Here is a 27098-nt window from a genome sequence, read left to right as displayed (position 1 = left end):
TAAGCTCGAAACGCCTATCTGGAGTGTTATCGACACAGCACAGAACCAAACAGTATTAACCAGAAACAGACAAGTGGAGAAGGGGTGGACAATAAAATTTACTTTCCATTCATGAAGTAGGGCCTCGAATGGCTATTACAAAAATAAGGCCTCAAAAGGCTGTTACAAAAGTTGGGCCTCCAAGGGACCATTACAAAAAGAAATCGTCAAAAGAGAAGGAAGAGCGGGAGCTCAATGCACCCCCTGGCTACCATCCCGTGCTGGAGAACTGGGGGTCAACTGATGGGGTATAAAAACAGCAGTCTATTAGCTGTCGACACGTGGCCCGAGGATGGCCCACCGCAGACTGATGGGGTATAAAAACAGCAACCTATTAGCTATCGACACGTGGCCCGAGGATGGCACACCGCAGACCCCGCGTCAGCAGGGGTAGTTTGGTAATTACAGCAGAGTAGGTGAGCTCGAACCTATAGCTGGCCGACACCTGTCCTGGAGTGATAACTCCCCAACTACCCCAGTTTTTCCTCTATAAAAGGGCTTCCAAAGCTCATAAAAAGGGTAATAACTTCTCACCCACCACTCTTAAACTCGCTCTGCACTTCTGCTCATACTGACTTGAGTGTCGAAGAGCCTGTCCGGAGTAACACTCCGGGTTGGTCATTCTGACCTCGTTTGCTCTTTACGCAAGCCTCAGCCGCTCAGCTCCCTCACCTCGGTTTCACGGGTCCTCCAGCTCGGCTCTTACGTTACTGTCATATTTGTTACCGATTTTAGGCCTAACAAGATGCGTTGTGTGTTTTATGAAAATTCAGGTGCACCATGTTATATAATATATCAAATTATTGCTCTAGACACTTTTTCCTAAGAATTTTTTTTCACACCCAATGCATAGTATGGTGGGGTCCACCATTTTACACCTCATGTTTTGAATGTGTTGGGCCACCATCTACACCCAACGATGCAAAAGCTAGGGCTTATCATTTACACCTCTTTATGGGATGGAGCCCACCATTTCACCCATCTTTGATGAGTGGGTCCCACCATCTCCACCCAAACCCATGCATAGGGTCGGCCCCACTGTTTTGCGAGTATGATGGGGGTGTGCACACTGATTTCAACCACGCATAGCATGGGTGGGCCCACCATATTACATTTCACGCATACATAGGTAGGGCCCACCATTTTACACCTCATGTCTTATGGGGTGGGCCACCATCTCCACCATAGGATAGGGCCCACCATTTTGCACTCATGTTTTGATAGGGAGGAGCCCACCAAAATGCTAGTTAGCATATATATGTTCCTCTACCTATCTCAATTATATTCTCTATATGACAGAGTCAAGGACAGACTTGTTTGGAAAGAGACTAGGAAAGTGGTAACTAATGCTATGAAGTTTATTTTGGTTTCTGGCGGCGAGGAATTTCAGTAAAGCTTTCAGACCCAATTCTTTCATAGGTCTCTGGATATGCACTCATGGCATTTGTTTATCTTTATGGCTTTTCCTTTATGTTTCAAAGACCCACCATTCATTGTCATCATTCAACATAGTTCCTTGTACAGTCATGGGTTGAATGAATGTTATAGAAAAACTTAGAAAATGAAAGAAAAGACCCAACGTTCGATGACAAATGAAGAGGGACTCTCCTCATGGTTTTGCTTGTAAAGCCTTCTTTAATTTTTTTTATTTTTTTATTTTTTTTTTGTCACGTAAAATTGGTGTAAAAAAACAATCTTATGCTCATTTTTTCACTTAAAATAACTGTAAAAATTGTTTACGGCCATAATCTTTCAACTTAAAATGTGCGTAAAACAAATTTTATGCCCATTTTATGTTGAAAGAAATTGGGCGTAAAATGGGCGTAAAATGGGCGAAAAACAAGTTTTATGCCTATTCTTAAGTAGAATAACAGGTGCAATTTTTGTTTATGTCGAAAGAAACATAGCCTAAGGGAAAATAATATGAAGACGCTTGTGTCAAGATTGTCCCAAACAATGCTAGTAATGCAATCACATTTATCAAGATAGGCTTATATTTGTTAATTATTTCAAATAGCTTGTCATTAAAATTTGGCAATCACAAGTGGTGCAATTGGGATGGTTAGGAATGTTCCACACACAGGTGTATCTTCCTAGCAACTCTTCTTCCTAAAAGTAAGTGTATTTTTCACCAATTTGGTATATTTTCAAGGCAAGACAACCAAAATTGGTCTGGGGAAGGGGGTGGAGATATCATTTCCCATTCCAGTAACCTCTTAACATGGACAGAAGTCCTTTTAGAGTAAGAAAGAGACTAATTCAAACTAAGCATAAAACAAGAGGGATGATAAAGCATGGACCAATGGGGGAGTGTTACCGACCATCTTCCCATTCCAGTAACCTCTTAACATGTACAGAAGTCCTTTTAGAGTAAGAAAGAGACTAATTCAAACTAAGCATAAAACACGAGGGATGATAAAGCATGGACCAATGGGGGAGTGTCACCGACCATCTTTTGGGCTGCTATCAAACAAAACTATGTGTATGTTTCACAACCCATGGTTGGCGAATATGACCAAGGGAAGTGATATAGTCACCCCTTTTTTCCCCAGGATGACCCCATCCCATCTAGTGTATTTATGACTACCTATTTAAAGTACAAGGGGTTGCCCAGGAAAGAAAAATGGTCAAATATATCATCTCCCCAAGGCAGTGTTCGTTTAAGATAATGACAACCGATTGTGAGTCCAAAACCAATTAATGGACTCAACATTACATGTTCGTAATTTAGTGAGAATCAGTTTGGGACTCACAATCGGTTATCACAATCTAAAACAAATAGGGTCTTAAATATGGGTGCAAGTGCAACTTGGGTTGGGTTCAACCCGATTTTGGCCAAGGTTGGGTTGGGTTAAGGTTGGGAAAAGCCAACCCGATTTAAATTTGGGTTGGGTTAGGGTTGAGGCCTTGGCAACCCAACCCGACCCGACCTCCGTCTTCTAATTTTATAATGATTTTATCATGATTTTCTCAAGATTATGTTTTTCTTTTCTTGTATTTTTATGTTTGATCATAGATGACCCAATCCCAACCCGACTTAACCGGAACCCAACCCGACTCAACCGGAGCTGGTTTGGAGGCGGGTTGGGTTAGGGTTGACCATCCTCAACCCAAAGTCGTCACTAGCAACCGAATGCAAGAGGATAGTCCAGCTGACAAAAGGTAGTCCTCATTTTGAGTTGGATTTTAGAGCAGTTTTTTTATTGGTGAACTAGTTGAAAATAAATAAAATATTATGATATAATATGTTTTGGGAAATGATATCAGTACAACCATATTATGATATTTTCACAAACCATCTTGTCTTTTAGTATTTAAAGAGTTGTCCAGAGGTTATTACATTTCCCAAAAACTTTCACAAGCCAATTAAAGAAGAAAAGACAGCTGAGTTTGTGCAAATATCAAAATGTTGTTATGCTGATAACATTTCCTTATATTTTTTGTATAGATGTAAATGAAAGAATAATATCGTATTTTATGTGCGACGAATAAATTGAATATTCTGGAATTATATGTTAATTAAAATAATATTTAAATAAATAATAAATATTGAATTAATTAATTATGGCGCATCTAAGCACAAAATGTTATGCATAAATTTATAGATAGACGATATGATAAAAATTAGAATATTATTTTGAATGATGGCAATTAAATCAAGTAAATATTTACAACTAATCGAGACCCATGTAGAGATTCAAAGGCGATTAGGGAGGAATATAATTAATTAATAAAAATAAATATTAATGAATATATAAAAAGATAAAGAATGTAATGAAATGAATAGATTTTAATGAACGCTGTATATGATGATTTATTTAGAATTTATATGATGATTTATTTAGAATTTATATGATGATTTATTTAGAATTTAGGCATGAATAATGAAATAAAGTAAATAAAATCTAAAACAAATGGTGACTGACTGAATCTTCAACTAAATAAATAAGATTAATAAAACTATAGGCATACGTAGACTAAGAATATATATAAATAAATAATATTTAGTGCCTCACTGATCCATGTCATCTGCCATTTCTTCGATTGTAGAAGTGCAGTGGGCCGCGGGTGTCCTGTGTCAAGATCATGTGTGGATGTCGATGATGCAATGTATGTTTCCCCGTTCCGCGCCAAAGATCGAACAAGTAAATATTGAGAATTTAGTGTAAGAAATTAATAGGAACATAATATTGTGGGAGAAATTATATGATGCCCGACCATGAGAATGTAAAGGGCGGGAAGAGACAGAACCTGCTGCCTTGGTTTTTGAACTAAGGAAAAGTATAAAAAAAAAGGCTTTCTCTTGGATTAAAAACCAAGGGAGAGATGCCATCTCTCTCTCTGCCCTTTATAATCTCATGGTCGGGCATCATATAAGTTCTCATATTGTGGAGAGTAACTAATAATATTGTGTTGTAGAGAGAATGAGAGACCTTTTTTGTTGTATTTGAAATCTTGGGGAGGAGGAGCGAAGAGGATGAAAATATTTCTTTCCATTGGATTTGGTGAGATCCTATTTTTGGAGAGAGAGAGAGAGATATGTGAAAATTACAAATAATTTGTCTAAACTTAAAGAGGAAATTTGTTATAAAAGATTTGAGGTTGACCTTAGGAGCATGGGTATGATTTTAAATTTTAAATTTATTATTATATAAAATGGAGTTAATTAATTTTATGTGTTTGCACCACCTTTTCTATGCTAGACTCTCCTTCCATGCCATTATTGTGGAGCAAATATATTAGGCATTGCTCGCATTTTATACACCACTAACTATTCTTTTGAAAACTTACTACTATATTAATTAGGGGTAATTTGTTCATTTTGTTAGAAGCCAAATTGGGTCTGATGAATTTGGCCTCGAAAATTCATTTTGAAAACTTAGTCCTAAACTAAAAGTGTTTTGACCATGTCTTAAGTGCCTTTATTGGTAGCTGAATCTTAACCATTGTAAATTCATGAAGCATGCTACATGAATGGCTTAGATCAATAATGATCTGCCTCAGGTACGATATAGACCACGAAGCATGGTAATATAATGCATCCACGATACAAGCAATCATTTTAACCTTTCAACAAAAAGAGGGAAAACGGGGGTCCCACACCATACCCCAACACATGCTGTGTGTATTGTGGGGTCATAAGGGGATAGAATTTTGCCATGTTTGTTTCGTTATCACTGGTAGAGAAATAGCAAAATATATTGAAAATATAATGGTGAGTACATGACTTCAGTAATGCATTCCAATACAATTGCCAAGATGGCTCCTTATGGTAAGCTGAATGTAGAAAGTTTAGCCTCTCATGACGAAAATACACGTGTAGAGAGAACTTAGGATTCCTTTCCTTGAACTAGAAGCTTATAGAACTTTTGGGCACATCCAAATCTGCTATGGCTATTTCAATCTTCTCCTTCAGTTGAGCTTTTTCTACTTCATCAGCCTGACCAAATAATTTACTCAAATTAGCAAATCTTACAAGAGTTGATTTAGAAAACCTTAGTTTCTTAAATTATTTATTTTCTTTCATAGGTAGGTGAAGAGGTTAAGACCCCATTTGGACAGCGATATTGACACCTCATATTAGCAAATGTTAGACTTGTGGTTACAAGTAGGATCAACGGATCAGATCCAAACCCCTTGCCATGTGTAAGGTCCAAAGAGGTCATGATTTCTCCTTAGGAAAGGCCCAAGCAACCAATTGCTAGCGTCCATCGCAAAAGGATTTTCGCAGCTGGTCTGTCGCACATCAGACCAACCTCCTCGTTAATGAAGACAACACGGCTGGTCTGTCGCACATCAGACCAGCCACCTCTGTTGTCTTCATTAACGAGGTGGCTGGTCTGATGTGCGACAGACCAGCCGCGAAAATCCTTTTGTGACGGAGCTTAGCAAATCCCTTTTCAAAATAAAATAAAACAAGGGAATTGATAAATTCTCCCCCGTCAAGATTACTCCTTTTAGTTTCTAAACTTAAGGAGGTGGTACTGCAAAGAAAAGGGTGAGAATATATCATTTCATACTAAGCAAGGGTATTTTTGTCATTTTGAAGAATTGGATCAGACGTGTTTTCATAGGTCAGTGTTTTCATAGGTCAGTTCAACGGTCCCTGTCACATCCATGTGGCATGTGTAGTGACGAAAAAGTGGCTGTTAGAAAAGAGCCTAAGAGCGAGCATTTGTAGTGCGTGTCTGGCGTACCATTTAAAACACCGTTTGGCGTTTGAAATAGCATTTTGGGGCCAAACGGCCGTTTGGGAGTGTTTGGGTGCGTAGCCACCGTTTGAAACGCTGTTTCAAACACCGTTTTGAACCCTCAAAACAACGTTTTGCAAATGGAGGGGGGGAGGTCCATTTGCAAAACTTGAGCTGTGGGTTTTTACGTGTTTGCCCTCACCAAAACTCATTTTTTCACCTTTTTACCACTAAAACTCCGTTTTGGGACATTTGCAACCAAATATACAATACCTCCGTTTGCCGTGTAAAACGTCATTTTGATCTGGCCAATCAAACATGAAAACACCGTTTGGCAAAATGTCGTTTCAAATGCTATTTCAAACGGTACGCCAAACACACCCGTAAAGAGGCAAAAAAAGGGAGCATAGTTGCCCGAAACTCCTTCGGCAGGTGGGAAACCTGTTTCCCCTATAACGTGTTTCTCACGAGTGAGACTCGTTTCCCGTAAAATGTGTTTCCGGCATTTCGGAAATATTTCTGAAACATGATAAAAAATATTGGAAAAATGTTTCCGAAATGCACGGGAAACATATGAGAAACTTATGTAAATCATGTGTGGAATGCTTCATAAACGTATGCAACACTCGTAGAAAACGCATGGGAAACATGTAGGAAATATGTGTGGAACTTATGAAAATCATTTTTGAAAAAACACATAAAAAATTGTGGAATAGATATTAAAAAAGAAAACAATAGCATACATTGCAATAAGAATAAAAATAAGAAAAATCAAATAGAAATTTGAAATTAACCAAATTTAAATCTACAAAACCATATATTCCATGTTTTCTTTGTGTTTCAGGTGTGTTTTTTCTATCGTTTCTGAAACGCTTCTAATGTGTTTCCTAAGATGTTTCTCATATGATTTTTTATTATTTTCTCGTTTCCCGTTTCAGTTATATTTTTTTCATGTGTTTCCCATTTCCGTTTCACGTTTAGCTTCCCAAATTCGTTTCCCACCTGGGTAACTATAATAGAGAGTAATGGAATTTATTATATTGGGAAAAATTACCTCGACGAAAACAGTCTTCAAAAGCCTGCCAGATAAAGCAGTGATATTTGCTCTAATGATTTTAAGCTTCAAAGACTCAAAAACTTCGAACAGCTTTACCATCGTATCTGTCTTTTTACTGCAAGTGATGCTAATAACCGATGTCCTTTCTCCCACCTCATAAACCGTTAGCTGCAATTTATTCAAAAATATTTTTATAAGTAAATTTATTTACTTCTAAGCATCCTTTCTATTATTTGGGTAATTAAGAGGGATTAAACATTCACACTAGACTCTAATGTCACATTTAAGCAAAATTACAGAATAAAAGAATTGATAACTGCACCACTTTGTTTGAAAAATGGAACTCGAATCTTTACTTTATATATGGCTGTGTTTGGATTAAGGGTGTCAATTTTGGCTCGGACTCGAGCTCGGCTCAAATCCTTAACTAGCCGAGCCGAGCCGGCTTGCCAGGCTCGTTAAGCTTAACGAGCCGAGCCCGATTTAGGCTCGGCTCGGCTCGTTAAGGCTCGTTAAGAATTTAATATATTTAAATATATATATTATATATTAATATATACACTAAAAGGGATATCCAGGGAGTGAAAGGGGAAGGCAAAATATGTCACTTCATTTTTGGAACCCCATTTGTTACTTGGACCACCCCCCATAGTGTAAAAAAAGTAGTCAAATTACACTAGATAGGGCTGTCCAGGGAAGATGAGGGGTGTGAACTTAATATAACCCAAGCTCGGTAAGGCTCGCGAGCGTGACCGAGCCCAGCCAAGCCAAGCCTGGTTCGAGCCCGAGCCGAGCGTTTGAGCTTAACGAGCCGAGCCGAGCCTGGCCAAGCTCGGCTCGGCTCGTTTACACCCCTAGTTTGGATTGCCGGAATTAGGAATCGGAGTCGCCTTCCTATTCCAATTTCAAAAAAAGTTGTACAACTTACTTCAAGGACTTCGATGGTAGAATCACAGCTTTGATCCGTTCTCTTTTTCTTTGATTGAGAAAGGGAGAGGCTTGTGTGTTCAATATCACAAATGGGTATTTTCTTTTGTTTCAGAGTCTCAAGCTCTATAATCTCAGCTTGGATCTTCTTTTCTTGCTCATGAAGCTCTTGAATGTACTTGATTGCGTCCTTGATGGTTGATGCTTTGTCCATCTAACCCCGTACAATTATTCAATTCAACCAATCAATTAATCATAGTCAAAATCTATTTAATTGTACTTAGTGTGGAAAAATATAGAACAATATTCTCTCTCTAGATGGGACGGTTAAAACATCATAATTAAATAATTTTTTTAGGCACAACCTATTTATGTTATGGCCCATCAAATGGATGGTTTCGATCATCCGATGGGTCAGGGCGTACAGTACTTTCAGAAAAATACGGGACTATAAGGGCTTACACCATATAAAATCTCTATAAAACATACACAAGAAAAGAAAAGGTTTCCTTAATTAACAAAAAATTAATAATAATAAAAAGACGAGGAAGAGAAAAGGCCCCACAGGTGCTAGGAAGACGGAGATACCCAAACGGCCCTCCTTATACTATCATATTTCAAAGATATACATTTTTTTATGAAAAAAATACCCTTATAGTTTGAAAAAAATACCCTTATAGTTTGATAAAATTTCAAATTTTCGGTCAAAATCTGGTACAAAACCCGAAAACAATATTTTATTCATTATTAAATTTCGGTCAAATTTTATGTGAAATATTAAATTAATATTTAAAAAAACAGAATTTTTGGGTCAAATTTTGGAAAAACCAAAATTTCGGCCGAAATAAATGAGTTTCGGTTTTGATTGATTTCGGTGTCGGTCTCCACCGAAATTTCGGATTTCGGTCGAAATTTAAAACCATGGTGAAGAGATGGGACCAAAATAATTTATAGTGTTCCCTAGTGAGATGTAAATTCTCCTACTTTTCTTCCCCAACCACTCTTCTTCTAGTGGATTTATAGCTACTCTTTTCACACTAAAAGAGAGTGGCCCCAAGAAGAAAAGTGAACGAATATATAATTTCCCGTTCAAAATCATTTCATATGTGGTACCCTCCTTTTTCCAACGTAGTATTTGATAGAAATCCTAAAAAGATTCTTATCATTCATTTTCCCGGACCATGTGTCCCACATGGACGTGTCAGATCCATGTCCATAAGTGTAGCCCATTGACGTCGACCCCACCATGGTAGGACAAGCCTAGCCCTTGATCAATCAAATTCCCCCATATATATTATACTTACAAAAGAATACACTCAGTTGACTGAAATTTTTTTCTTTTGTTTTTTCAATATTTGAATGGCCGGTGATAAATTCACCCTCTTATCTGAAATCTCTTCCTTCACGGCCTCACGGGGACATCTTTCAAAATGGAATGTACAGCCCACACCATAGATCCAAACCGGCTATGGACTTAGGGCGATGATATTTTCACCCGGCCCTGCAGTACGCATTCGCCCCTTATAACTTGAAAAGTGGGCAACTTCAACACTTTTTGACGTCAAATCAAGTTAAAAAGGGAGCGAATGCGCACTGCAGGTGGTGAAAATATCATTGCCCTTGTCTTATTTTTTGTATTTATTTTGTAATTTTTCGTCCTACCTTACTTATGCAGGGTACAACGGCTCTGAGGGCATAAAGCCTATCATTGAGCTTCTTCCTTCTTTTTCTCTCTGAGTCAATATTGTTCTTTGGGGTCGCCGAAGAAGCAGCACCATCCGGAGAACTTGAATCATCGTAGTACCCAGAAATTGCCTCATCTAATCCCCAACTGCAAAACACACAACACACCTTAAAAATTCTTGTTACGATATACTATTTCAAAATCTGATATTTCCACCCCCATACCTTTTATTTTTACAAGTTTTGTTGGCTTTTACGATTCCCAATGAACTGAAAATGACATTAAGGTTGCAACTTGGTTCGGACGGGTCAGGTTACCCTACCCTACCTAAGAAATTATCTCGGGTCGATCGGGTTGGGTTTTCCCCAACCCAAGATAATTCCTCGGTTGGTTCGGGTCGAGTCGGTCGAGTCGGGTTTTTATTATCTAGCTTAGATAATGACTAATTTCAAAGATTGTAGAAAATGATAAATTTACTTGCCAAAAGTCTCTTAGATCGATTTATATCAACTGAGTGTATAACTATTTTTCACATCACAAACATGACCAGCTCAATGAAGACAATTATATCAATATATTAGAAAATAATTCGCTATGTTTTAAGGAAGTTGTACTACAACTTTTAGAGTCGGGTCGGCCGGGTTTCTAGTTTTTTTTCTTTAAACCCTATCCAACTCAAGATTGAATCGGGTTTTTCAACTTAAAACCCTAACCAACCCAAGACCAATTTCTAAACCCGACCCGGGTAATTTTCGGGTCGGCCCGATGCGGGTGGGGTAAAATCCAACCCAAGTTGCAACCTTACATGACAGTATGGGGTGGTGGAAGACATCAAATCAAGGAGGTGAAAATACCAACTTCTTTAAAGAAATTCAAAAATAAAACCATCAACAACCTTTTGAGTTCTAAGAAACCCAACTCAGAAGTACTGAAAAAATTGAAACTGTAACAAAACATACCCATGAATGAAACAAAAGAGGAACTGATTTTTTGAATACCTGTCGAGTTCTTCGTTTTGGAAGAACATATTGGTTTCCCAGTATAATTTGTATTCCTCGTTATTCTCCATTTTTGCTGTGTTGATGGTGGTGTCTTTGTTTCCAAATGGGGGCTTTAATATAAAAAGAGGAAGGGAGAGAGAGAAGAATAAAGAAGAAAAAGAGCCAGATGGAGAAAGATTTGCACTCCAGCTTCGTGAGAAAGATTCTGGACCGTTGGATCAAGGGTCGAAAAGACCGTGTAGGCCCAACGACAAAGGCAGCGTATGTATAGGCCAAACGACTAAGACCGCACTCGTCGTTGCACCCAGTGCGAACAGAAGAAGCAGCTTTGAATACTCTACTTCTTTTTCGCACTATGATAGTGAAGTTGGATACTCTTTAATTTCCTCTTTTATAAAGGAAAAAAATCTAGGGTTCTTCTTTTTTTAAGAAAACCTAGACGTAAATGGCTTTCGGTTTTCTCGAGGTGAATTTGGATTACATGAATTGGGAATCGGTATCGGTATCCAATTCCAAGGGTGTGGTATTTTGATTCCCAGAATGAGGAGAGAAAAAGGCAATAAATCTCCTTAGAGAAGTATAAAGTGAAGGGTGTAGTGCCATAATTGAATCCATGGGCATGAGAATATCTTTTTCCTTTTTTTTTTTTTATATTGGCAGTCCTCTCTTTATTTTAAAAGTCCCCAATTGACTGTTCTTCAGTTAATAGCTTTGTTGAGACTTTAGCATCCGGTGGAAAAAAAAAAAAAAGTAAAAATGAAGAGAGAGAGAGAGAGAGAGAGAGAGAGAGAGAGAGGCGGCCAATATCGAAACATAGGTACATATAAAAGTGTTATTATTTCATGGTGGAAAGCAATGGATATGAACTAAAGACCCAGCTACGTCAGCAATGCTACGTCAGGAATTCTGCGTCAGCTTATTATAAACAAAATTAAATCAATATGAGAAACCGAAAGGGAGATGATATTTTCACTCCCCTGCACTTATAACGTGATTTAACAATGGTTTTAAATTTCGACCGAAATCCGAAATTTCAACCGGGACCGAAACCGGTATTTGGCAAAATTAGAAATTTTGCAATTTACCAAATTTCGGTAATTTCGGTCGGAAATTTTGAGAAAATGCCTTCTTTTTTTTTTTTTAAAGAGTTACAAAATTCCGGCCGAAATTTTGAATGAGAGTGCTAAATTTCGACCAAAAATTTGGAATTTCGGTTTTTCGGAAGTCCGAAACTGGTACCGAAATCAAAATTTTAAACCATGGATTTAACAAGAAAAAGTAAGCAACTTTAACGCCTTTTTGCGTCGAATCACGTTATAAGGGGAGCGCATGCATAATCCCGGGGGGGGGGGGGGGGGGGGGGGGGGGGGTTGAAAATATTATCGCCCAATCAAAATTGTCATTTATATGAGAAAATATAAAAATAGCATGTGCTCTCCGCGTTAACACAATTCATATAAAAAAATGTAGTTTTTGTGACAAAAAATTTGTAGGACCCACCACGTACCATCACCCGACAGGGATGACCCATCTGTAAAATCAATACTTACAAGAATCAACGATTTAGGGCATGTTCTTTAGGCCTTGTTCCTTTTAGATTGTGACAACTGATTCTGAGCCCCAAACTGATTGTTGGAATAAGAAAATGCGTTTAATTTTGAGCCCAATAATCGGTTTGAAGCTCACAATCTGTTGTCACAATCTAAAATGAACAGGGCCTTAACGTTTGGAATATTAAAGAACACGCCCCTAACTTATCGCCTTATTTATCACCTTTCATTTTTTTCCTTTTTTTACGTACATATTTTAAAGGCGGACAATGCCATGTTTTGATAATTGCACTAAGTCACCTTGTCTTTTACAATTCCCAAAAGCTCTCATAACCCAATTAAAAAAGAAAAGACAGGGTGAGTTAGTGCAATTATCAAAACATGAGTGTTAATATCAATAGCCTTTTTTAATTACATTATAGTATAAACTATAGTAGCAAATAGATTATCTCTAATTTAATTATTTGTTTTATGTATAACATATTCCATGTCAATTACATTTTTAAGTTCTTAGACATCAATTTTTATTTAGCATTTAATTTTTTAAAATGATGCCGAGATCCAGCGGTTGGTAGAGCTTCGATAAGCGATAAGCCCGTGCTCATAGAGAAAGCGTTAGGTGGGCAGAGTTGTGGTTCTGGGAGACCACTTCGACGCTCAAGTCAGAATTCTGCACAACAGAGAAGAGCCAAGGATAATGATGATTATATACAGTGTATTTTGGTCCTTGGGAGAAGCTGATTGGCTTTTATGGAATGAGGGCACGATCTCTGTGTTGCAAGAGTGGAAGGAAGGTTCCTTACTTCCTTCAGGAGAGCACGTGCTAAGGAGGTGGGCAGACAAAATCGTGGCTTTAGGCCATACACCGACGATTAGTTAAAAACGTCGGTAAAAGGCTTTAAGCACGCTGAAATTACCGACATTTATGCAAAACCATCGGTGTTACGTCCACCGACGTTTTTACAACTTTTTAACACTCGTGAACGTCGATGAATGTCCTTTTTCTTGTAGTGTGGGATCCGGTGGTCGCTCTAACGAGGTTATTATAGACGGCAGCAGCTGGGCATGTCCCTTGTTGGTAGGGGTGCAACTCGGGTCGGGTTGGGTCAGTTTGAGGCCAACCCAACCCAACCCGAGGAACCCATTTTTCCAACCCGACCCGACCCGACCCGATTTGTAATTTTCTCAGCCCGACCCAACCCAATTTCACCATTTGTTTGATTTTTCCATTTTATTTTTGTATTTCCATCTCATCCTAGTCATTAGATGTTCCCCAACAAGAGGGTTAATTAGGACAACTTTCACCAAGTTTTTTATTTCTTTCTAGATTTAAGTTATATAATGACAAAACAAACATAGAAATAAAAATTTTATACATATTGGAATTGGAAATCAGGTTTCGGGTCGGGTCAGGTTGCCCGACACCCCAACCCGACCCAACCCAATTTCCAATTCGGGTTGATTTTTCCCAACCTAACCCAACCCGATTTTTAAAAAACTCAACCCAACCTAACCCAACCCAAATTCAGGTTCAACCCGACCCAAGCTGCACCCCTACTTGTTGGTGGCCATACGTCATCACGCGAGTGGATGGACGAACATGCACTGATAGTGATGTCAGGGAGGTCTTCCTTCCCTTGGCTCGCTTCCCACGTCGCGCTCATCCGGGGAAGGATCAGAGTTCTAATAAAAATGCTTTTGTAATGTATTAAATAACATCGGGGCATGCATATGACACTTTCATATATTTTTTATAACTTCTGGTATAGAATAAGCTTTTTTTTTTAAGCGATGGACGCTCTTTTATAATCATGAATTACTTTCGCCCATTTAATAAGCAACACTGGGGCGACTTGTGACGCGTAGAGCTAGGGGTGTAAACGAGCCGAGCCGAGCCGAGCTTGGCCAGGCTCGGCTCGGCTCGTTAAGCTAAAATGTTAGGCTCGGCTCGTTAAGCTAAAATGTTAGGCTCGGGCTCGGCTCGGGCTCGAACCAGGCTCGGCTCGGCTCGGCTCGGCCAGGCTCGGCTAGGCTCGCGAGCCGCTCGCGAGCCTTATCGAGCTTGGCTGGTGGGCTATTTTAAAAAGAAAAAGATGTCTCGCAAAGGCCGCTAGCAGAAAGAAAAAAATGGTTGGGTTATTTTAAAAAGAAAAAGGTGTCTCTGGAAAGTTCGCTAGCAAAACGAAAAACAAAAAAAAGTAATCATTACTGAAAAAGTAAAATAGCTAAAGTTTTAAATGAAAAATTAAGAATAAAAGTTGGCAAGTTATGACAATTAGCAAAAATAATACGAACAAAAGTTTACAAGTTATTACAATTACGAAAAAAGTAGAAAAAGTCATGATTATGCGCTGTCACAGATGTTTCCTACTGTTTCCTACTACTGTTTACTACTACTGTATTATATTTATTACGGAAAAAAATTACTATATATTTTTATACGAGCCGAGCCGAGCCGAGCCTGGCCTAAATCGGGCTCGGCTCGTTAAGCTTAACAAGCCTGGCAAGCCGGCTCGGCTCGGCTCGTTAAGGATTCGAGCCGAGCTCGAGCGAGCTTCCGAGCCCGAGCCAAAATTGACACCCCTACGTAGAGCACTAAACATAGCTTGGTGGTGGGGCTTAGCCAAAAAATAAATAAAAAATTAAAAGCGTCATGAATCATAGTGTATCTTGTGTGAAATGCTTTCGTAATGTGTTCGCGGAGTAGTCAAATGTGAAGGGAAGCTTCTCAAGTAGTAGTCATAAATACAGTAGAAGGGGTTGTTCCAAGTTAAAAAAAGGGGCGAATGTATCACTTCCCAAGATTAATTAACAAATGGATACGATGAAGTAGCTCCCTTCAACACGACTATGTACAAGAAATCTCCACACTTGCTTTGTTCTGATAATGACACTCCTCATTTTGTTAAGAGTTTGTTCCGGTGGTAGTAAATAAGGGCGAAATATTCATTTACCCGCTACAAAAAGTGGTGATTCTTCCAGTGGTTATAAGTCAAATGATTTACCCCAGAGTGGGGTAAGTCGCATACCCCTTGGAGAATATTTTAGCCTGTGTTTAAAAATGTTTAAAAACGAACAGTGAGTCACGCAATGCAGAAAGTAGGGAGTCTCGATGTCAATTCCTTAATACTTTTCCTAACATAAATAGGGAAAATGAATTGACAACATAGTAATTTGCCATCAGAGGTACTGAAAGGACAAAATTGTTCCTATATTTTACTCAGAATCAAGCGTTTCGAGCCTTTATTTAGCGACTAGTAGCTTCTAATAAAAGTTGTATTTCATTTGGTAAGATGCCAATATCACAGGGGACATTTTCCTCATATCTTGAAGTGCCATGAAGGGTACAACCATTTTCCTGAATGAATGTGGGCCCCTACCCTATAACCTAGATATGACCTTTTCTTTAGGGTGGTTGGTAATCAGGAATGTTTTTTCCATGAAATATACGTTTGGTTGCCGGAATTTTTTTGATTATTGGGACTTTTGTGGAATTTTCGCAGGAAACCCACGTTTGGTTGGTGGGCCAAAATAGTTCCAGGAACCAAAATAACCCCGCACGAAATACCAGAAAGGAAAAAAAATAGTCCCAGGAACCAAACTAATCTCAGTAACCAAAAGTAAGCTTGCAGTAGATTTTTCTTTCTTCCCAACAGTTCAAGCACCAAAACAAAGCATTTTTTTCCCCCATAGTCCGGTCAACCAAACATGGGATTTTTATTTTACCGGGATACTTCGAGGGAGTTTTTTATCCCACCAATCTCCCAGGAAGTTTTTTGTTCCACAAAAATCCCAAGAACCAAAAAAATTCCGGCAACCAAACGGAGCTGCACTTGTTCCTTTTCTCGACTACTGACATAGTGACATCCCAAACCTTCCCATCTGTAGAGATTTGCAGGCAAGTTTGTCCATCATGAAAACTTTTACTGACAATTTTTTCGGTAAGTAAATTTTCCGGCTAAAACTTTTCCTTAGGAAAAACCTTACAATATAAACCCTAAACAGCTAGTTGATTTCTTCCTCACTTATTGTTCTTATCTCTCTCATTTTCACTGCAAATCTCTCTCGCTCTAGCTTAGAAATCTCTTATTTAGATCTCTTTCTTGTAAGTTCCACTTTAGGAGGCCACCTCTTATACTTTAACATTTGTAAATCCAACTTTTGTGGTTATGATTCCATGAATTTATCATAATTGGGTGATTTACTAATTTTATTTTCAGATTATACTAATTGGATGACTAATTTAAGTTCAGGTGCCTCACATGATGCTTTTGTTGGGTATATAATATAACCCATATATGTTCCAGGAACCAAAATAAGCCTGCACGAAATCCCAAGAAGGAAAAAAAATAGTCCCAGGAACCAAAATAATCTCAGTAACCAAATAAAAGCTTGCAGAAGCTTTTTTTTTCTTCCCAACAATTCAAGCAACTAAACAAAGCATTTTTTTCCCCACCATAGTCCGTTCAACCAAACATGGGATTTTTATTTTGCCGGGATACTTCCAGGGAGTTTTGTTTCCAACCAATCTCCCAGGAAGTTTTTTGTTCCACAAAAATCCTAAGAACCAAAAAAATTCCGGCAACCAAACGGAGCTGCACTTGTTCCTTTTCTCGACTACTGACATAGTGACATTCCAAACCTTCCCATCTGTGGAGATTTGCTGGCAAGTTTGGCCATCATGAAAACTTTTACTGACAATTTTTTCGGTAAGTAAATTTTCCGGGTAAAACTTTTCCTTGGGAAAAACCTTACAATATAAAGCCCAAACTGCTAGTTGATTTCTTCGTCACTTATTGTTCTTATCTCTCTCATTTTCATTGCAAATCTCTCTCGCTCTCCCTTAGAAATCTCGTATTTAGATCTCTCTATTGTAAGTTCCACTTTAGGAGCCACCTCTTATACTTTAACATTTGTATTGGATCAATGAATTAGAAGTTTAATTTAAATCCAACTTTTGTGGTTATGATTCCATGAATTTATCATAATTGGGTGATTTACTAATTTTATTTTCAGATTATCCTAATTGGATGACTAATTTAAGTTCAGGTGCCTCACATGATGTTTTTGTTGGGTATATAATATAACCCATATATGTTCTAATATAAGCCCAATAAGATAATGGACCGGTGTAGTGGGCCTACATGGGCTAGAGTCCATTAACCAGTCATTAACCCTAGTGTATCTCTCTATATATAGGGGCAGGAGGCAACAAACTTGGTATTCCAAACTAGATACCTTGGGTGTAATGCTTCGAGCAACCTCTTGCTTGACCTAATTTCCTCTAACAATTTTGAAGCATTAGAGTTTCTAAATCGCATGTAGAGTTTGAACAGAATATTTCTGACACCTGCCCTACACTGATTTTTAAATCAGAACCTTTAAGAGTTTGTACAAGAGATAGAGTCCCCAAAAACTTTGGTGAGGACTTTGTGACCTACCATTTAGAGAATGATCCATCATCTTATAAGGAAGCGATGCGATCTCGGGACTCTTTGTTGTGGGCAGAAGCTGTTTATGATGAAATGAGCTCTCTGTTACAAAATCAAACTTGGCATCTAGTCGATTTGCAAAATGGGCTAAGACTGTGGGCTGTAAGTGGATTTTGAAGAAGAAACTTAATCCTGACGGATCCATAGCTCGGTATAAAGCACGTTTAGTAGCTAAGGGAGATAGACCACTTTGATATTTACTCAACGGTCTATCATTTGGCAACGATAAGAATTCTTCTTGCTTTTGCTTCTATTGAGAAGTATGTTGTGCATCAAATGGATGTAAAAACGGCTTTCCTTAATGGAGACCTCACAAAGAAAATCTACATGAACCAACCTGAAGGGTTTGTCATGGAAGGTTTGGAGAACAAAGTTTGTAAGTTACACAAATCTTTGTATGGTCTTAAACAAGCACCTAAATTGTGCCATCAAAAATTTGACAAGGTAGTAAAGAGCTTTGGTTTTCAGACCAGTTACTCAGATAAATGCCTTTACTTTCGTTCTGTGTCGAATAAGGTTGCGATTATTTGCTTGTATGTAGACGATATGTTGATTCTTGGTTCCGATCTCTCTCTAGTGAGTGACGTGAAATCCGCTTTGGCTAAAGAATTCAACATGAAAGATCTTGGTATGGTTGACACCATTCTTGGTATGAAAGTAAGTTTTGAAAGGCAAGGGATTACTCTTAGCCAAGCCCATAGTATTGAAAAACTACTTTCTACATGGGGATACAGTGAGTGTAAACCGATTGAGACACCATTTGATTATACTAAGAAGCTGATCTCTAATGAATGAGACATTGTGAATCAGTTAGATTATTCTAAACTGATTGGTAGTCTCAACTAGGCCAGACATAGCCTTTACAGTTGCATTGCTGAGTTGTTTCACTAGTAATCCTGGCCATGAGCATTGAGATGCCCTTATGAGGCTAATGAGATACCTTAAGGGTACTCAAGGATATGCTCTATGTTATAATGGCCATCCTCCTATCCTGGAAGGATATTCTGATGCATCATAGGGCTCAGAATTAGGAGACAGTAAATCTACCAGTAGTTATGTATTTACACTGGGTGGAACCGCTGTTGCATGGAAGTCAAAATACAGACTTGTATCGCTCTGTCATCTATGGAATCAGAACTTTATGCTTTAACTTCTACAGGAGATGAAGCAGAGTGGATAAGAGATCTGATCCTAGACATTCGATTGACTCATTTAAAGATTAAATCTTTAAGTTTGTTCTGTGATAATCAAGCTACAATTACGGTTGTGAAAAACTCGCTCTTTAATGGTAAGAGGAGACATGTTAGGCTAAAACATGCCACGCTGTATTATCTTACAGAACAAGGTATTATCACTTTGGTTGATGTGCGATCGAAGGATAATATGGTTGATGCTCTCACAAAGGGACTGACCAAAGATTGAATATTCAAAACTGTGAGGAGATGGGGTTAAAGTCTATATAGATAGGACTTAACCTACATCCATGTTATTTTGATTTTTTTGAATCTCCATTTCTTGGCTAAGATAGGCACTTGATATGTTTCGATGATGTTTACAGTTGTTGTGTGTCATTCCACATTTGATGACATGTTATTTATGGGAAAGGTTGTACATTCCAAACTTGATGATACAGCTTAACTCAAATATGGATAAGATGACTGTAACATTCCAAAAAGAAATATGAAATTTTGAATTTCAGCCAGGGCCAACACTGAAAGTACATTGAATCGAAATGTTACATGATTTCCACGAAATTCCTCCGAAATTTCATTTTTCACCATTATTTACAAAATTTCTGCTGAAATGTTAAAGATTTCCACCACAAGTGCTGAAATTTCTACCGAAATTACCAAAATTCCCACTGAAATTTATACATTTCGATGAAATTTTTAAAAAAGACGAATTTTTTGTCAAAATTTTACATGATTTCGGTCGAAATTTCCACCGAAACTGAAACATTTTGGTTTCGGTGGTCACCGAAACCAACATTTAAAACCTTGTTCATAACAAAGTGATGGTGTAATAAAGAAGCTGGAACACATTGTATGAAGGGTAACCTCTTCCCCATTTGTATCTTTCTTTTCTTCTTATTTATTTCTTGTTATCCTTTCAAAACAAAGTTGTTAAGAAGCTGGAAATGGAACTGTGGAGCAATAAAGCAGGAAGAGGATTACGATAGTCTTTTTTGTGTTGCAGTTTCTTGTGGATCGTTGTGTAGTCTTGGTGTGAACTGTTGCTTCGTGTGAGCTGCTGCTTCAAGTGGGTGGTATTTAACTGTGGTGCAATCTTAGTATGATCTTTTGTCTCCTCGTGTGAACTTCTGTGGATATATGTGGACTATTGTGCCATCTTAAGGGCTGCTATGCCTTCATGAGGACTGTTGTGCCTCTGCAAGAGTTGTCTTGCCTTCATCTTGCTTGTGCTGGCTTCTTGAGGGTTTTGGTGCCTTGCTGTCCTTTCACTTCATAAAGGGTTTCATTGTTGGAGAGCATCTACCTTGATTCTAATGGGGGTACATTGTGCTGTTGGTAGACGATTCATTTGCAAAGACTTAGATCAATAATGATATGCCTCAGGGACGATATAGACCACGAAGCATGGTAATATAATGCATCCACGATACAAGCAATCATTTTAACCTTTCAACAAAAAGAGAGAAAACGGGGGTCCCACACCATACCCCAACACATGCTATGTGTATTGTGGGGTCATAAGGGTATAGAATTTTGCCATGTTTGTTGCGTTATCACTGGTAGAGAAATAGCAAAATATATTGAAAATATAATGGTGAGTACATGACTTCAGTAATGCATTCTAATACAATTGCCAAGATGGCTCCTTATGGTAAGCTGAATGTAGAAAGTTTAGCCTCTCATGACGAAAATACACGTGTAGAGAAAACTTAGGATTCCTTTCCTTGAACTAGAAGCTTATAGAACTTTTGGGCACATCCAAATCTGCTATGGCTATTTCAATCTTCTCCTTCAGTTGAGCTTTTTCTACTTCATCAGCCTGACCAAATAATTTACTCAAATTAGCAAATCTTACAAGAGTTGATTTAGAAAACCTTAGTTTCTTAAATTATTTATTTTCTTTCATAGGTAGGTGAAGAGGTTAAGACCCCATTTGGACATCGATATTGACACCTCATATTAGCAAATGTTAGACTTGTGGTTACAAGTAGGATCAACGGATCCTATCCAAACCCCTCGCCATGTGTAAGGTCCAAAGAGGTCATGATTTCTCCTTAGGAAAGGCCCAAGCAACCAATTGCTAGCGTCCATCGCAAAAGGATTTTCGCGGCTGGTCTGTCGCACATCAGACCAGCCACCTCATTAATGAAGACAACACGGCTGGTCTGTCGCACATCAGACTAGCCACCTCTGTTGTCTTCATTAACGAGGTGGCTGGTCTGATGTGCGACAGACCAGCCTTGAAAATCCTTTTGTGACGGAGTTTAGCAAATCCCTTTTCAAAATAAAATAAAACAAGGGAATTGATATATTCTCCCCCGTCAAGATTACTCCTTTTAGTTTCTAAACTTAAAGGAGGTGGTACTGCAAAGAAAAGGGTGAGAATATATCATTTCATACTAAGCAAGGGTATTTTTGTCATTTTGAAGAATTGGATCAGACGTGTTTTCATAGGTCAGTTCAACGGTCCCTGTCACATCCATGTGGCATGTGTAGTGACGAAAAAGTGGCTGTTAGAAAAGAGCCTAAGAGCGAATGTTTACTTAGCATTTGTAGTGAGTGTTTGGCGTACCGTTTAAAACACCGTTTGGCGTTTGAAACGCTGTTTGAAACACCGTTTTGAACCCTCAAAACGGCGTTTTGCAGATGGAGGGGGGGAGGTCCATTTGCAAAACTTGAGCTGTGGGTTTTTACGTGTTTGCCCTCACCAAAACTCATTTTTACACCTTTTTACCACTAAAACTCCGTTTTGGGACATTTGCAACCAAATATACAATACCTCCGTTTGCCGTGTAAAACGCCATTTTGATCTGGCCAATCAAACATGAAAACACCGTTTGGCAAAATGCCGTTTCAAATGCTATTTCAAACGGTACGCCAAACACACTCGTAAAGAGGCAAAAGTAGGGAGCATAGTTGCCCGAAACTCCTTCGGCAGGTGGGAAACCTGTTTCCCCTATAACGTGTTTCTCACGAGTGAGACTCGTTTCCCGTAAAATGTGTTTCCGGCATTTCGGAAATATTTTCGAAACATGATAAAAAATATTGGAAAAATGTTTCCGAAATGCACGGGAAACATATGAGAAACTTATGTAAATCATGTGTGGAATGCTTCATAAACGTATGCAACACTCGTAGAAAACGCAGGTGAAACATGTAGGAAATATGTGTGGAACTTATGAAAATCATTTTTGAAAAAACACATAAAAATTGTGGAATAAATATTAAAAAAGAAAACAATAGCATACATTGCAATAAGAATAAAAATAAGAAAAATCAAATAGAAATTTGAAATTAACAAAATTTAAATCTACAAAACCATATATTCCATGTTTTCTTTGTGTTTCAGGTGTGTTTTTTTTATCGTTTCTGAAACGCTTGTAATGTGTTTCCTAAGATGTTTCTCATATGATTTTTTATTATTTTCTCGTTTCCCGTTTCAGTTATATTTTTTCATGTGTTTCCCATTTCCGTTTCACGTTTAGCTTCCCAAATTCGTTTCCCACCTGGGTAACTATAATAGAGAGTAATGGAATTTATTATATTGGGAAAAATTACCTCGACGAAAATAGTCTTCAAAAGCCTGCTAGATAAAGCAGTGATATTTGCTGTAATGATTTTAAGCTTCAAAGACTCAAAAACTTCGAACAGCTTTACCATCGTATCTGTCTTTTTACTGCAAGTGATGCTAATAACCGATGTCCTTTCTCCCACCTCATTAACCCTAAGCTGCAATTTATTCAAAAATATTTTTATAAGTAAATTTATTTACTTCTAAGCATCCTTTCTATTATTTGGGTAATTAAGAGGGATTAAACATTCACACTAGACTCTAATGTCACATTTAAGCAAAATTACAGAATAAAAGAATTGATAACTGCACCACTTTGTTTGAAAAATGGAACTCGAATCTTTACTTTATATATGGCTGTGTTTGGATTAAGGGTGTCAATTTTGGCTCGGGCTCGAGCTCTGCTCAAATCCTTAACGAGCCGAGCCGAGCCGGCTTGCCAGGCTCGTTAAGCTTAACGAGCCGAGCCCGATTTAGGCTTGGCTCGGCTCGTTAAGGCTCGTTAAGAATTTAATATATTTAAATATATATATTATATATTAATATATACACTAAAAGGGATATCCAGGGAGTGAAAGGGGAAGGCAAAATATGTCACTTCATTTTTGGAACCCCATTTGTTACTTGGACCACCCCCCATAGTGTAAAAAAAGTAGTCAAATTACACTAGATAGGGCTGTCCAGGGAAGATGAGGGGTGTGAACTTAATATAACCCGAGCTCGGTAAGGCTCGCGAGCGTGACCGAGCCCAGCCAAGCCGAGCCTGGTTCGAGCCCGAGCCGAGCTTTTGAGCTTAACGAGCCGAGCCGAGCCTGGCCAAGCTCGGCTCGGCTCGTTTACACCCCTAGTTTGGATTGCCGGAATTAGGAATCGGAGTCGGCTTCCTATTCCAATTTCAAAAAAAGTTGTACAACTTACTTCTAGGACTTCGATGGTAGCCGTTCGTTGTCCTCCAGTAACCTTAGAATCACAGCTTTGATCCGTTCTCTTTTTCTTTGATTGAGAAAGGGAGAGGCTTGTGTGTTCAATATCACAAATGGGTATTTTCTTTTGTTTCAGAGTCTCAAGCTCTATAATCTCAGCTTGGATCTTCTTTTCTTGCTCATGAAGCTCTTGAATGTACTTGATTGCGTCCTTGATGGTTGATGCTTTGTCCATCTAACCCCGTACAATTATTCAATTCAACCAATCAATTAATCATAGTCAAAATCTATTTAATTGTACTTAGTGTGGAAAATATAGAACAATATTCTCTCTCTAGATGGGATGGTTAAAACATCATAATTAAATAATTTTTTAGGCACAACCTATTTATGTTATGGCCCATCAAATGGATGGTTTCGATCATCCGACGGTGTTCAGGCTGTACAGTACTTTTAGAAAAATACGGGAGTATAAGGGCTTACACCATATAAAATCTCTATAAAACATACACAAGAAAAGAAAAGGTTTCATTAATTAACAAAAAATAAATAATAAAAAAAAGACGAGGAAGAGAAAAGGCCCCACAGGTGCTAGGAAGACGGAGATGCCCAAACGGCCCTAATATTTCAAAGATATACATTTTTTTATGAAAAAATTACCCTTATAGTTTGATAAAATAAACAGCATATTCCTACGTGGCAAAATTTGTAGGGTTGTTTCAGACACAGTCCATTGTAGTGAAGGGCAAGGTTTAAAATTTCGGTTTCGGCACCGGTTTCGGACCTTGAAATGAAATTTCGGTCGGTACAAAACCCGAAAACAATATTTTATTCATTATTAAATTTCGGTCAAAATTTCCCCAATATTTTATTCATTATTAAATTTCGGTTGAAATTACGGTAATTTCAGTCAAAATTTCTGTGAAATATTAAATTAATATTAAAAAAAACAGATTTTTTGGGTCAAATTTCGGAAAAACCAAAATTTCGGCCGAAATAAATGAGTTTCGGTTTTGATTGATTGCGGTGTCGGTCTCCACCGAAATTTCGGATTTCGGTCGAAATTTAAAACCATGGTGAAGAGATGGGTCCAAAATAATTTATAGTGTTCCCTAGTGAGACGTAAATTCTCCTACTTTTCTTCCCCAACCACTCTTCTTCTAGTGTATTTATAGCTACTCTCTTTCAGTGCTTCTAGTGTATTTATAGCTACTCTTTTCACACTGAAAGAGAGTGGCCCAGAGAAGAAAAGTGAACGAATAAATCATTTCCCGTTCAAAATCATTTCATATGTGGTACCCTCCTTTTTCCGACGTAGTATTTGATAGAAATCCTAAAAAGATTCTTACATTCATTTTCCCGGACCATGTGTCCCTCATGGATGTGTCAAAGCCATGTCCATAAGTGTAGCCCATTGACGTCGACCCCACCATGGTAGGACAAGCCTAGCCCTTGATCAATCAATTTCCCCCATATGTATTATACTTAGAAAAGAATACACTCAGTAGACTGAAATTTTTTTCTTTTGTTTTTGCAATATTTGAATGGCCGGTGATAAATTCACCCCCTTATCTGAAATCTCTTCCTTAACGGCCTCACGGGGACATCTTTCGAAATGGAATGTACAGCCCACACCATAGGTTGATCCAAACCGCCTATGGACTTAGGGCGATGATATTTTCACCCGGCCCCCTGCAGTACGCATTCGCCCCCAAATAACTTGAAAAGTGGGCAACTTTAACACTTTTTGACGTCAAATCAAGTTAAAAGGGGAGCGAATGAGCACTGCAGGGGGTGAAAATATCATTGCCCTTGTCTTATCTTTTATATTTATTTTGTAATTTTTCGTCCTACCTTACTTATGCGGGGTACAACGGCTCTGAGGGCATAAAGACTATCATTGAGCTTCTTCCTTCTTTTTCTCTCTGAGTCAATATTGTTCTTTGGGTCGCCGAAGAAGCAGCACCATCCGGAGAACTTGAATCATCGTAATACCCAGAAATTGCCTCATCTAATCCCCAACTGCAAAACACACAACACACCTTAAAAATTCTTGTTTCGATATACTATTTCAAAATCTGATATTTCCACCCCATACCTTTTATTTTTACAAGTTTTGTTGGCTTTTACGATTCCCAATGAACTGAAAATGACATTAAGATTGCAACTTGGTTCGGACGGGTCAGGTTACCCTACTCTACCTAAGAAATTATCTCGGGTCGGTCGGGTTGGGTTTTCCCAACCCAAGATAATTCCTCGGGTTGGTTCGGGGCGAGTCGGTCGAGTCGGATTTTTATTATCTAGCTTAGATAATGACTAATTTCAAAGATTGTAGAAAATGATAAATTTACTTGCCAAAAGTCTCTAGATTTATATCAACTGAGTGTATAACTATTTTTCACATCACAAACATGACCAGCTCAATGAAGACAATTATATCAATATATTAGAAAATAATTCGCCATGTTTTAAGGAAGTTGTACTACAACTTTTAGAGTCGGGTCGGCTGGGTTTCTAGTTTTTTTTCTTTAAACCCTATCCAACCCAAGATTGAATCGGGTTTTTCAACTTAAAACCCTAACCAACCCCAGACCAATGATTTCTAAACCCGACCCGGGTAATTTTCGGGTCGGCCCGACGCGGGTTGGGTAAAACCCAACCCAAGTTGCAACCTTCAATGAGAGTATGGGGTGGTGGAAGACATCAAATCAAGGAGGTGAAAATACCAACTTCTTTAAAGAAATTCAAAAATAAAACCATCAACAACCTTTTGAGTTCTAAGAAACCCAACTCAGAAGTACTGAAAAAATTGAAACTGTAACAAAACATAACCATGAATGAAACAAAAGAGGAACTGATTTTTTGAATACCTGTCGAGTTCTTCGTTTTGGAAGAACATATTGGTTTCCCAGTATAATTTGTATTCCTCGTTATTCTCCATTTTTGCTGTGTTGATGGTGGTGTCTTTGTTTCCAAATGGGGGCTTTAATATAAAAAGAGGAAGGGAGAGAAAGAAGAATAAAGAAGAAAAAGAGCCACATGGAGAAAGATTTGCACTCCAGCTTCGTGAGAAAGATTCTGGACCGTTGGATCAAGGGTCGAAAAGACCGTGTAGGCCCAACGACTAAGGCAGCGTATGTATAGGCCAAACGTCTAAGACCGCACTCGTCGTTGCACCCAGTGCGAACAGAAGAAGCAGCTTTGAATACTCTTACTTCTTTTTCGCACTATGATAGTGAAGTTGGATACTCTTTAATTTCCTCTTTTATAAAGGAAAAAAATCTAGGGTTCTTCTTTTTTAAGAAAACCTAGACATAAATGGCTTTCGGTTTTCTCTTGAGGTGAATTTGGATTACGGGAATTGGGAATCGGTATCGGTATCGGTATCCAATTCCAAGGGTGTGGTATTTTGATTCCTAGAATGAGGAGAGAAAAAGGCAATAAATCTCCTTAGAGAAGTATAAAGTGAA

The 27098-nt window shown here is 38.3% G+C and overlaps 1 protein-coding gene and 1 pseudogene across 3 annotated transcripts; both read right to left on the bottom strand.

The window, feature by feature from the left end:
- Positions 1-5217: 5217 nt before the first annotated feature.
- On the bottom strand, positions 5218-11046 carry LOC143856365 (transcription factor bHLH35-like). 2 transcript variants are annotated; one of them, XM_077366559.1, is made up of 5 exons: positions 10897-11046; positions 9877-10045; positions 8216-8428; positions 7285-7455; positions 5218-5479 (listed from the first exon to the last, which is right to left on the bottom strand). In XM_077366559.1, exons 1-5 carry the CDS (start codon positions 10965-10967, stop codon positions 5390-5392), a joined length of 714 nt encoding a protein of 237 aa, XP_077222674.1. In that variant the 5' UTR covers positions 10968-11046; the 3' UTR covers positions 5218-5389. The 2 variants fall into 2 exon arrangements, with proteins under 2 accessions (XP_077222674.1, XP_077222675.1); XM_077366560.1 differs by lacking the exon at positions 8216-8428.
- Positions 11047-20694: 9648 nt separating this feature from the next.
- On the bottom strand, positions 20695-26698 carry LOC143856710 (transcription factor bHLH35-like; annotated as a pseudogene). The gene is made up of 5 exons (XR_013238302.1): positions 26499-26698; positions 25483-25650; positions 23624-23863; positions 22693-22863; positions 20695-20953 (listed from the first exon to the last, which is right to left on the bottom strand). The product of XR_013238302.1 is annotated as a transcription factor bHLH35-like (transcript).
- Positions 26699-27098: the final 400 nt, after the last annotated feature.

Source organism: Tasmannia lanceolata, unplaced genomic scaffold (assembly GCF_043159265.1).
Source record: "Tasmannia lanceolata isolate RefF3 unplaced genomic scaffold, GAP_Taslan_0.1 ptg000023l, whole genome shotgun sequence".
Lineage (NCBI taxonomy): Eukaryota > Viridiplantae > Streptophyta > Magnoliopsida > Canellales > Winteraceae > Tasmannia > Tasmannia lanceolata.
Note: the sequence above shows the minus strand (reverse complement) of the source record. Positions and strands in the feature narration are given on the sequence as shown.